Source organism: Pundamilia nyererei, unplaced genomic scaffold (assembly GCF_000239375.1).
Source record: "Pundamilia nyererei isolate P.nyererei 1_Seehausen unplaced genomic scaffold, PunNye1.0 scaffold00101, whole genome shotgun sequence".
NCBI lineage: Eukaryota > Metazoa > Chordata > Actinopteri > Cichliformes > Cichlidae > Pundamilia > Pundamilia nyererei.
The window spans coordinates 1152462-1164684 of NW_005187502.1; the positions used below are offsets into that span (position 1 = coordinate 1152462).

Here is a 12223-nt window from a genome sequence, read left to right on the forward strand (position 1 = left end):
CAGTTGTATTTAAGCTGCAACAACACTTACATTCAGTACAGGTCTTTAGGTGCAATTGACAACGAAAATAAACATCACGGGTGCCCTTCATGTTTTTCTGTAAATGTTTTAATCTGATGGCAAGTTCTTTTTATCCTTTCATTTGAGAGGTGGGAAACTGCCAGACAGGGAGGGGAGGATTAAATGCTTGAGCACCTTCAGCACCTTCCGGTTAACCAAAAGCAAAAAGACAAGAAAGACTGCAAGTGAACAAGTGAATCATAGATGAGCTATGTTAGGAAAAATGCTTCGGTGGCTCATTGCTTAATAAGAGCTTCCAACTAAATTCCTTCTATTTCACATGCTGTCTTTTCTTCTGTCACCGCACCTGATTCCTGCTTTTTCATTTTATCTCAACTTTTGTATTTTTTTCTCTCCTGTACTGTCACTCTTTGTTTCCTCATTCATCTCTGCCCTGTGCTCATCTGCACCCATAGCAAGAGAACCCCATATACAAGAGTCCCATCAATCAGTTCCAGAACCCAAACTATGGACGTAAAGCTGCTGTTCTTTAAGTTTGTATTTCTTTTACTTTCCACTTGGTTTTCCCTGCACGGGCTGTTTATGTGTGTGCTGTGATCTCTCTCTCTCTCACCTGTCTTTTTAAAGACCTACAGACTCTGCAGCTACATTAAGTGTAGATTAATGAAGACTGCATGAACAGGCTGTGACAACCAAAGTTGCTTGGTGATTTTTACCTTCTGGTGTTTAGTATGTGGTCACAAAAGCATGTCTGTTTGCAAAGTGTGATACAACAAAAACTGAAACTAAATTCTGTGAATATCCCAAGTTGTTGTATATTTAATCATAACCGGTGTTTTTGGAAGAATAACACACACACACACAAACATGCATGGTTTGATTGAGTTTTAGAATTTGACCAAATTTCAACTTTTCTTTTCCAGGGTGAAAATCCAATCTACAAAAGCGCCGTGACGACTGTGGTCAATCCCAAATATGAAGGCAAATGTTAGCTCCACAGTTCAGCTCTGCTATCAAGTATCCGACAGCCGCAGCCTTTACCGTAGCTTTGAGTTCTGACAGGAGCGTGCGGAGGAATTTATGTGCATTTTTTTTCCTATTTGCTTTATCATTACAGTGTATACATTTGCCCACTGATTCAGTATTTTTACTAACACTTGATGATATGATTTTTATGCATTTGTTGTATTTTAGATGTACAGTATGTGTATATACTTTTAAGTTGCGTATTAGTTCTCCTGCCGCTGGACTGGTACGGGCAGAGGACTTGGCTTTTTTTTTAGCAACACAGCGTAGACGCCATGGATAATATAACACGTGCACAACACTCCTTCAGCTTCTGTCTGTCTCTACTCGTCTGACTCTGTCTGCACTGACCTCCTGTGAGTTTCTGTATGTTTGCTGACAGGGCCTGAGTTTAATATGTAAATTCTTGGCCATATCAGGACAGTATGCCGGTGTGTATATATCGAAAACAACTGCAATAGGAAGTACTGAGTAATGTTGAGCATTCGACTTAGATTAGGCTATTGCACAGTCTATTATACAGTATATATTATATTGAGTGCGGCGTAAGAACATCTAGTGATTCAAATATCATTAAAGGGAATGCATACCACTTGTTCAGATTTTGAAAATGTGGTGGTAATGAACAATCAATGGAGTTTTATTACTATAAAATAAATTACTGCTTAACTAATGAGATATGATTGTATATGGTAAATGAAGTAACTTTGACACTCATTCTCAGGTCCTTTGCTGTCTTCTTTTCAAGTACACCAAACGCATGTCCTGTCAGTGAACTGGTGAAGTTGCCCGTTTGATCCGATCGTGCTGGTTTGTTTTTGAGACTGTGAGGCTGAAACTGTCTTTGAAACGTCACATGAAGAACCTCTGAAATGTTTCCCAAACCCAAATGCCTCTGATACCACACTCAAGCCTTTTACAGTATTATTTTCAAAGTGCCTTTTATCTCAGTATCATGTTCTCCCACAGTGCTGTTTATGACTTATTTATTAAATAATGGACAAAAAAAAGTGTATTTTCTTTCTTTCAGGTGTTTCATTTGTGGACGGGCTGTAAATACTGTTAGGTTCATAAAGTTTGTGGACGATAATTCAGTTTTTTTTAAGTTTGCATGTGTAAGCAATCACAGCAGAGTGTAAATGAAACAGTCAAGTCAATATGTGATGGAAGCGCAGACTTTCAGCTTTTCAGCTTGCATGAACTGTTTAGGAATTATGGACATTTTTATGCACAATCACAAAATTTCAGAGTCAAAAGTAATTGGGGAGTTGATTGAGAAGTACAAGAGTTATTGTGTTTTCTAATTAGTTTTTATTTTATTTTATTTCTTTTTTTTTTTAAATTTCAATTCAGTTTAGTTTCACAAAGGTTTGATATTTCTTCTATATTTTTATTTGAGTTTAGTTTTCCAAGTTCACAGTATCGTTTCAGTTAGTTTGAATTATTTTCCAAAATTCGAATTATCCCATCAGCTGCAAGCATCTTGGGATAGGCACCAGTTTAGCTCGGGTGTGAGCATTTGACCATATGCAATATAGCCGGAGAGCAATAGGCCTGGGTTCCGGTTTGACCCGTGGCTCTTTGCTTCATGTCTTCCATTTCTCTCTCCCCACTTTCCTCTCTGTCTTCACTGTCCATATTCAATAAACCCCCCCAAAAAATATCTTGTATTCTTAACCTCCTAAGACCTGAACACTTTCATTGCAAGCATTTTTAATTTATCTTTGAGCCGTGAGCTGAAGAACAGCATGTCAGGGGAGGAGACTTTGATACATGTTGACTTCTCAGAAAACTACAGCTGTAAATACAGTTCTCAAGTTCAGGCAGTCCACTTTGGGGCTTCACATCAGCAGGCCATCCTTCATACTTGTGTGTTGTATGTTGGTGGACTCTCAGTGCCTGTGTGCTTTAGCACCATCTCCCCCAGTAGACATAAAGGCCCTCCAGCAATATGGCAGCACCTAAATCCTGTGCTAGATTACCTTCAAGGCCAACATCCACAAGTGTCTGCGCTGCACCTTTTAAGCGACGGAGCCTGTACGCAATACAAACAACCAAGAAACTTCTACCTTTTCACTACAGAACTGGACAGAAGAGGATTCAAGGCTGGCTCTTGGAATTTTTTCGAGGCTCGTCATGGAAAAGGAGCACCAGATGGTGTCGGGGGAGCCTTAAAAAGAGCAGCTGACATGATGGTAGCAAAGGGGCATGACATCCCAGATGCAGAAGAGTTATTCAGGGCCTTTTCTGAAACAAACACAAGTGTGAAACTGTTCTTTGTGAAAAGTGAAGATGTTGAGGAAGCTATGAAGAAAATGCCAAAGCAGATACCAGCTGTTCCTGGAACCATGAGAATTCACCAGGTCATTACTGGAGCTCCAGGAGAACTGATGGTTTGTGATGTAAGCTGCATGTGCAGTTTAACTGCAAGTGCTGCGACACCAAGTGTTTCACTTTTGGCCAGAAGATAGAAACAGCTGTATCACAGGCAGGCAGTGGGGGGAATCCAGAAAAAGAAATCCAGTGGGAAAGTCCAGAGCTGATTGGTAAATGGTGTATCCTCAGATATGATGATGATTTGTAAGTATGTATGTAAATAGCAAAGTTGCTATTTGGGCTGATTAGGAACTGATGAATTTAAAAACAAAGAATTGCGTGATTTATTTTTTTTTTTATTACCTTATTTTTGTTTCTGAGAAAAATGAGATCCACATATGAGGATTCACTTTAAATTTCGATAGAACAGTGGCAGTATAACGCCCTCATAAGTGGATATCAGATCCTTGTAGAGGAAAATTTAGCATTTTGGTCTATACAACCCAAAATGTGATTTCCACATATGTGGACGCCAGGTCCTAGGAGGTTAAAAAAGGCTGATGGAGTATAGTTGACTGTTTTGACTAAAGACAAAATAAAATTGTATTTGGTATTCTACATAGGTGTAATTACCTTTTGCCATTGTCGAGCTAGTTATGGACCTGACCATAAGAGGACCAAAAATGTAGCCTTTGAAAACAACATATATTGTTTTGTACAGTTACATGTGTAAATACTGACCAAAAACCTTCCCTGTCTTTAGAATAGGATTAGATTTGCAGGGTAAATTCATTTGAAAACATTAATAAGATCATGTTCAGTGATACTGGTGAACATGAGTGGAAAATTCATAGGAGCCTATATTTTTCATATATAAACCAATACTTTTTTGGTACACAGAGGGCAAGAAGTAAAATTCGGTGACATGCATAAATACCTCATGTAAACAAATGAGCCATTTTCAAAATGTCAAAATTGCCAGTCACAATCAATTCACTGTGACTGTCACTGACATAAGAATTTCAAATGGTTGACTTTGAAATTACATTAGTAACAAATGTATCGGAGCGTGAAAAATCCCCGTTTAAAGAGTCCAGTAGCAAATATACAGTACTATTAAAATGACACGAACACATGACGTCGACATGTTGCAACACTGCGTCCTTCGTCTTACATAATCTTCTCCCAAGATATCCTGTAAGATCTCCAGCGGAAGTAGTGACAAGTCATACCGGAAATGGTTGGAGTGAGACGTCTCACCAAAGGGCTGTCATATTATTATCTGTGCTGTGAGCTGTAAACAGGAACGCAAGTTAGTCAGCTTCACTTTAACAAGTCTCTTTTAGAGATTTACTGAGAGTAACACAGCATACAGTGAAGGAAGAATGGAAGACGACGTGCTTACCACGCTGAAGATACTGATAATAGGAGAAAGCGGCGTTGGGAAGTCCAGGTAAGACCAAGTGATCAACAAAGTGATGTCGTGGCTCCCTGCTAACGTTAGCCAGCGCTAGCAGGGATGTAGCAGGTAACCAAATGTGTGGATAAAGAGAATTTAGTTTTTAAAACGATGTAGACGGTTCAGTGCTGGTTTGTCCTGTTCTTTATTCTAACAGAGGTCAGACTGTCTTGGTACAACATGTACAAGAAATGCTTACAGTGTGCACACTGTTTAGCTAACGCATTAGTCAGATGCCAGAAGCTCTGTACGTGACATCAGCTATGTGCACGTCTGACATAATTGCTAGAAACAGGCTGTTTTTGTTCACACTAATTTGATGGCTAAACGAGAAGCTGACACTCTTTTAAGTCCATTTACTTGTACTGCTAGCATCTCCGTCATTAAGAACCCAGCAGAAGGATCGATCCGAACCGGTCACGCTCAAGTAAGCGTACCCCTTCTCCAGATGGGACTTCAAAACATGTAAACGATACACTTGCTCTTGTCGTCATGTGGTAATCAGAGTCCTTATTAACAACCACAAATCAACCTGATAATATTCCACGCAGGGTAAAATGCTTTTTACCCACATCAGCATGGAAGTTTATAGCGTGTGTCCCTGCCAAAAGAGATCATGATCCAGGTTTGCAGGTCTCCATAACAGTGGTCCCGGCTGCTGGAGGAATTCTGATAGCCTTCCTGAGCCATCAACCATCACATTGTAGACTATGGTGTTGACTACAAGCGTGCCTTCCATAGCCATAGAACATTCCGAGAAAATTATGCCATTGTAAGCCTTTAAACAAGTTCTTGACCAAAAGTACACCCATCTATTGAAAATAGACCAAAGAGAGGCAATAATAAGACTTGGAACTTCAGCATCAACAAGGACAGAGTGTTAAAGTTAAAATCAGCTAGGTTTTAAACCAGAAAGCAGAGATGATAATTAATAAAAAGTTTGCAGTAATTTATGTTCTTTGCAGCTGATATTTTAACGCCCAGGACTGTGTCCGCTATTAGCTGAAATGTTTCCAATTTCCTGGGTCAGTTCATTCATGTGCAACATGTGTCTACTTATACTAAAGAGTTCCCTTTTTTTTTTTTTTTTTTTTTTGAACAGGGCTTGTACTGCTAGTTGGCATCTTTTAATGGCTAGTCTGTATAAGCTCTGCCCAGAGGAAGGACTGGCTTTATGCCGACACCATAACACAGATCTGTGTTTGCTTATATTTCCAGAAAACAGAAGAATATCTAGACGGCTGTACTGCATGCTGTCTGCCGTGGCATCGTCCAGGCCGTGATGCATTGTTTCCAGAAAGCAATTTAGTATTATTATTAAATAGGATTTCGCTTAATACAATAAACAAAATCAGACCATGATTAGTTTCAAATGTCCTAATTTGAATCATCCATAGCCAGCTTTGGTAATATCAAATAGGTACACTTATTTTTGAATAGTTTACAGATATTTATTTTGTTTCCCTGCAATCTGAAGGCCCTTAAATCATGACAGATTTGAATGCTTGGCAGGGAATGTATGTGTTTCATGTTTCCTGACCTGTACAGAATACATTTCTAACTTGGCTGTTTCCCTGCATGAGTTCATCAGCCATATGGCCCTCAAACAATAAACACTTACTGCTTCAGCATCTCTTCTGATGGCCCGTGAGGAAAAAGTACGAGAATTATGTCTGGGTCAAGGGAGAGGAGCGAGCATCTTGCCATCGTCAGCGGGGCTGTTAAGGCCTTTGCACTCGATTAGTCATGGTTAAGAAACGAACCCTGTCCTCCTGACTGCAATCTAGTGGTGATGTCATCTGGAGCTTGACATCACCTCTTGCTTGCAAGTGAAGGACAGAGTGATCAATAGAAGGAGATAGAGAAAGAGACTGTCTCCTGCCGCAGGAGTCAGGGCAACTGGAAACCTGACTTCAGCTCAAAAGCATCCTGAAGAGAGGAGAATACAATTACTAAAAAACACACGTGTGAGTCATGATGAGGTCTAATCTACTTATTTCCATCTTCTTGTCAACAGCCTCCTACTAAGATTTACAGAAGACACATTCGACCCGGAACAATCAGCAACAATAGGTGAGTTGAACATGTGAGGTCTGTTAAAGGGTAAAATGGAAAAAATGTGGCTTTGTAGATCAGAATGTGCTGGCAAGTACAGGATCATCATCAGCAACAGCAGCAGAGATTAAATAAGACACAGACGTAGAGTAGTAAACAGTCACAAAGACAAGGATCTTGAATTTGAGTAATAATAAGCAATACATCGATTCATCTGAGGCACAAACAGCATGAGCTCATTTAAACCTGTTGTCTCATGGGTTAGTAATGATGTCCACATTACATATGAGTATGCTAACACTTTAGCATTCAACCAGTGTCAGGAGTAGAGACTAAAATAGGGGTGCTTTTGGTCTATGCTGCATAGAACAACACATGCATTTGTCCTCCACAAGATGAACATGAAAGAAAAGGAGGAATTAAAAAAATTGCTTTTATCTATCAAAATACTATCAAATATGACTATGAGTTTATATCAGCACTGAATCTTTAGTGGTTAATGTTCACATGCAACACTTGTTGTGATCTCAGTCAGCAGCAGCACAGCTCCTGCAGGCAGCTGTGTAACCACGGTGGAGCCAGGAAGGAAAAGGAGGAGTAGATTTTCAAAAAGTTTGATGAAGCAGCAGGTTGCTGCCAGCATAGAGCCCGACCAGTATAGGACTTTAAGATCAATATGAATATTGTTGTGACTTGAGACATTTCTTGAATTTCTTCAGGCATACAAAAGAGTTTTGTTTTGTTTGTCTGTTAATTATTTATGTGTCCTTATTCGAACAGTATGATAGTGCAGGTTAAAAAAGAACTTGTTTTAATGTCACAGCAGGTTGTGGATTATTCATTTATGCTGTGCTTAAAGTGTTGTCTATACCTAATACCTCTGTCGTCAGTCAGTTAGTGTGAGGGTCTGTGCAGACGTTCACATGTCTGCCAGTTGTTTGTTTTTGTTTGTTTATTTTGACCACGTGGACTTGTCCTCAGAGAATTTACATTACAGCGCATCAACTACACATGCAACCAGGGAGCAGACGTCAAGAAGTGTAACAGGAATGACTACTCAGCCAGTCGTACTCCAGCTGTCCGTGTCTGTAATTCAGGCTGGTAGTTGTTTGTAGTTTCTAAAGACTTGTTGTTTGAGACTTGGAGTTTGCATGTTCTCCTTGTGTCTGTGTGGGTTCTCTTCAGGTACTCTGGCTTCCTCCCAAATTCCACAGACATGCAGTTGGTGGGATTAGGTTAGTTGGTAACTAAATTGCCCATAGGTGTGAAGGTGAGCGGGAACGGTCTCTCTGTGTTAGACCTGTAATAGACTGGCAATATAGAATAGAATTAGAATAGAATTCAACTTTATTGTCATTGCACATGCACAGGTACAGGGCAACGAAATGCAGTTTGCATCCATCCAGAAGTGCTTTAGTGATATAGATATATTACAATATATATTAGCAATAATATAGATATGTAAGTATATTACAGAAATGGGTCTATTATGGTATGTTATAACGTACACGGTATGAAGGTATGTTATGAATATTCTATAACTATAAGTATGTACAGGCTGTAGTGAGTACAGGCTATGAACAGGATATAAATATGAAAAACTAAACAGAAATCGGAGATATACAGCTATACAGAAATGTGAACTATGCAAGTTATAAACAGTTGTAGGATTAAAAATTATCGTATGTACAGAATGATTATTTACATAGAATAATATAGGGCGAGAGACAGGATACACCCTGGACAGATTGCCAGGGTGTATCCTGTCTCTCGCCCTATGACAGCTTGGATAGGCTTCAACCCTCTCGCAACCCTAAAATTGGATAAACGGAAGAGAAGTGATGGATGTCAGTCGGGCTCTAGAACAACGTTTTCTACATTAAAATAAATGAATTTGTCATAAACAGTTGCAATATGGCCATTTAAGCTGATTAAACACACAAAAGCAGCGTAATACCAGATAGAACTGTCTGATATTTGATGTTTGTGCACTCAGACTCTTAGACCAGCGAAACATGAGAGGGCAGAAGAGACAGTTATGCTGTATATCTGTAGTAATGATTTTTAATTAGAAACGTTGAAATGGATGATTTGGAAACTCTACAGAATGACTTGCTGCACTATTTTCTAGTACATACTGAATCATTCAACTGGTGCCTGGTTTTAGGCTTTACATGAGGATATTTTCTCCATAAATGGATACAGTTGGTGTCCAAAAGACCAAATATGCTGAGGGAGGACCACCAGACCAGATGCCCGCTGTCCCAATGCGAAAGCCAGTCGTGGTCATACATGACGTGAACTTCTGCCGTTGTGTGTACAGCATTAAACTCTAGCTCACCACAACACATAAGTTGAAGTACACCCTCAGTTGACACATGCATTTGATCTTTTCATAGATCGTGGTATTCAATTTTGATTAGGAATATCAGAAAGGTCTTAAATTAGCTGTAGTAACAATGAGGTTACAGGTTTTTTTTTCAATCCTGTTGCTCAGCACTATTTGCAAACACCACCACTTATCAGGACCTCAGTAATGTAAGGATGTTAGTGATGCCTGCCAGAATATTTGTGCTGTGACACACCCACGCAAAGTTGGAGTTTTTAACAACTTTAAACAACTGCAGTAGACTAAGTGACAACCATGCTCAGCTAAATATACTGTCCTTCACTCTGTTTCCCAGCCTGTAGTGTGCAGGCCTGGCTGAGGCTGCTGACAGATACTGTACATGGTCTGGAGCAACGCAGCCACAAGTTGACGGACTTTTTATGTTATCTGTTCCAGGCTCAGTCAGCATACTGGCTGCATGTGTTTGCTAAACCCCCAGTACCTACTGCAGATAACTGTAAAAGAGACGTTAAAGTTTAGCTTTTTTCTTCTTTTTCCTTTTTAAGTCAAGCTAGGGTCGCTAGGCAGAAATGTGGACGTTTAGGAGATTCTGCAGCACTTGGTGAGCTAAAACTAAAGTCACCACAATCCCACACACTGAGACAGCCACAAAGCTTTCAGATTTATTTTAAAGTTAATGCTGTGTGGAGAAAAAAAACAATCTGTGGCAGACCAAACTATCCATCTTATCTGGTAAAGGTTTTTAGAAGTAGTGGCAACCCCAAACTGTGTATCTGCAAATAATATCAGCCTTTTTTTGTTAATTGAATAAATCAGTTGACGGATCGAGGACACACCGACTATACTTTCATAAGCTATTAAAGCTGCAGCTACCTTAATTATTTTATTTTGACAAAAGCATCCCTGAGCTCCAGATTTAAAATATTTTGGAGAGAATTTGGATGAAGAATTCTACTTTCTTTTCTTTTTTTTCTTTTAAGTTTTTCAAACCAAACTAATGTGGTTTTGTGAATCGCTTGTAGCTCACAATGCTGTCTTTGTTAAAACGGCCGAAAAGCACAGATCCCAAGAGGGGTTGGAACGGAGAAAATACTTTGTTTTGTCAAGGTCAAGGCACGGGCCGCTACTGTTTTACTTGGCCAGCTGGGATTCTCTGCCAAACAGATGTCTTTATTGGAGTCAGTTCTGTGCTTTGACTTGAGATTCAGTTTTTTTTAATCTGGTATCATTCAGTCTCAGTTAAAGTATTTTCTTCATCTCACCACCCCGAGGCTGGATTTCTCCCATTGCCAAAGGCTGTCTCGACACATCATCACACTAGCACACAGAGTGTTAAATGATCTTTTGCAACGATGATCAGCAGGCACATTAGCAGCTTTGCATTTATGATACTCTTACTGGTGGCTTAAAGCACCTTGTTTCTTCTCGGTGCCATCGTTGCCAAAGGTTACAGACAAAAGAGAATACAGGCTAACAATGATGTGTCATTCCCCACCACCACTCTCTCTGTGTCGAACTAGTGGGTTGTGCTGCTCTGCCTTTGGTGTATTTATATCGTACAGAGAAGGGCCTGTAGAGAGCAGCCCAGCCTTGACCTGTAGCACTAGTAGCATCTTGTTGTGTTGTGATATTGCAAACAGATGCATTACTGTGCGTTCCCTGGGCAAGGCCCGTCTGTATATGTAGGGAATTAGAGCAGAAGAGACTGGTCCAGGTTCAGGGAAATGTTTAGTGTAAACCCGTCTCCACATGCGCCTGGCAGCAGTATCTGAGCAACCCTGCTGGACGAGAGGAAGAGCTAGTTGTTGTGATGGGCTTTGTGAACAGACTGTGTATTTGTGTGTGAGTGCGGTGCCATATATCAGCCTGTCTTCATGTCCCCTTTCTCCTGCTCGATCTCTCTTCTGTTTTGGCTCCCAGCTGAACTCCCCTCCTCAGTCCCAGATGTAAAAACAAGCCCATCACAAGTGTACATTGCCCTGGTAAATCTGTCAGTGGATGCTAAAACACGGCCGATATGTCATCCAGACGCCGCACGCTCCGCTCGCCGAGACACTGCAAAGAGGCAATAGAGGAGATTTACTTGTTGGGGGGGGGCAACATTGTTATTTTCACGTCTGCTCCTCTGGGACCTGGCAGGGATTTTTAAGACTGAGTCATTGCTCACTGAGCCGTTTTACAGGTGCCGGCCTTTCATTTTTTTTCGTCGGTTTTCGTTCAGGACGTTAAACCGCACTGTCCTTTCGTCGTGTATGTGAATGCACGGTCACACTGTAATTTAAGTGCAGGACACGGGACGGGCGTAATGCCAGTCTGAATAACCAGAGGTTAACACAAGTTCATAGACATTGTGTTTTGACAATTCATCTTCAATAATTATGGTCTGTCACCATGATATGATATTGTTGGCAGTAATTGAACAAACCTGTAGGAGTCATCATATTGGGCCTGAAGCAGGATGAGGTAATCATGTGGGTTTCGGTGATTAACTGCCCCTTTCTTTTTTTTCTGTTTTCTTTTTCTTTCATTGTCTAGGCGTTGACTTCAAAGTGAAGACAATTTCTGTGGATGGCAACAAGGCAAAGCTGGCAATATGGGTATGTTACAGACTCTATCATTATTCCAGTGCTTTAGTATCACTCGGTTAAACAAACATGCAGCTCTTGTTTGTCAGAGCAGAAAAATTAACTATGAAACAGCTCCAGCTCAGGTCTAGACCGGCTCTTCTCTCAAGTAACCAGAAGATGGCGCTTATGTAACACTATTTCCACCCTTTGATACCAAGGAGTGTGTCTGTGTTGTTCGTGTTTGTCTGCCCTGGTTTGTAGCCACTGGTTTTTTCCTTGCAAGTGTGAGCAGTAGTGTGCGTTTTGCAGGACACCGCGGGACAGGAGCGCTTCCGAACCCTGACGCCCAGTTACTACCGCGGTGCCCAGGGAGTCATCCTGGGTAAGCAAAGCTATTAGCACCGTCATTGCTCAAACACCTGTACGTGC

General features: G+C 40.6%; 2 protein-coding genes across 3 annotated transcripts in view; both read left to right on the forward strand.

Moving 5' to 3' along the window:
• itgb1a (integrin, beta 1a) overlaps nucleotides 1-2051 on the forward strand; it is a 26321-nt gene extending 24270 nt beyond the window's left edge. Inside the window, exons 16-17 of one of the 2 annotated variants that reach the window (XM_005740564.1) lie at nucleotides 477-554; nucleotides 945-1012. In XM_005740564.1, coding sequence (XP_005740621.1) covers nucleotides 477-554 — 78 coding nt within the window. In that variant the 3' untranslated portion in view covers nucleotides 945-1012. Of the gene's footprint in view, nucleotides 1-476; nucleotides 555-944 lie in introns of both variants that reach the window. The other variant, XM_005740565.1, reaches the window with a different exon arrangement.
• Nucleotides 2052-4589: 2538 nt separating this feature from the next.
• The window catches only part of rab18a (RAB18A, member RAS oncogene family), an 11616-nt gene continuing 3982 nt past the window's right edge, over nucleotides 4590-12223 (forward strand). The window contains exons 1-4 of the mRNA XM_005740566.1: nucleotides 4590-4816; nucleotides 6840-6895; nucleotides 11763-11824; nucleotides 12104-12176. Coding sequence (XP_005740623.1) covers nucleotides 4749-4816; nucleotides 6840-6895; nucleotides 11763-11824; nucleotides 12104-12176 — 259 coding nt within the window. The 5' untranslated portion in view covers nucleotides 4590-4748. The remainder of the gene's footprint in view (nucleotides 4817-6839; nucleotides 6896-11762; nucleotides 11825-12103; nucleotides 12177-12223) is intronic.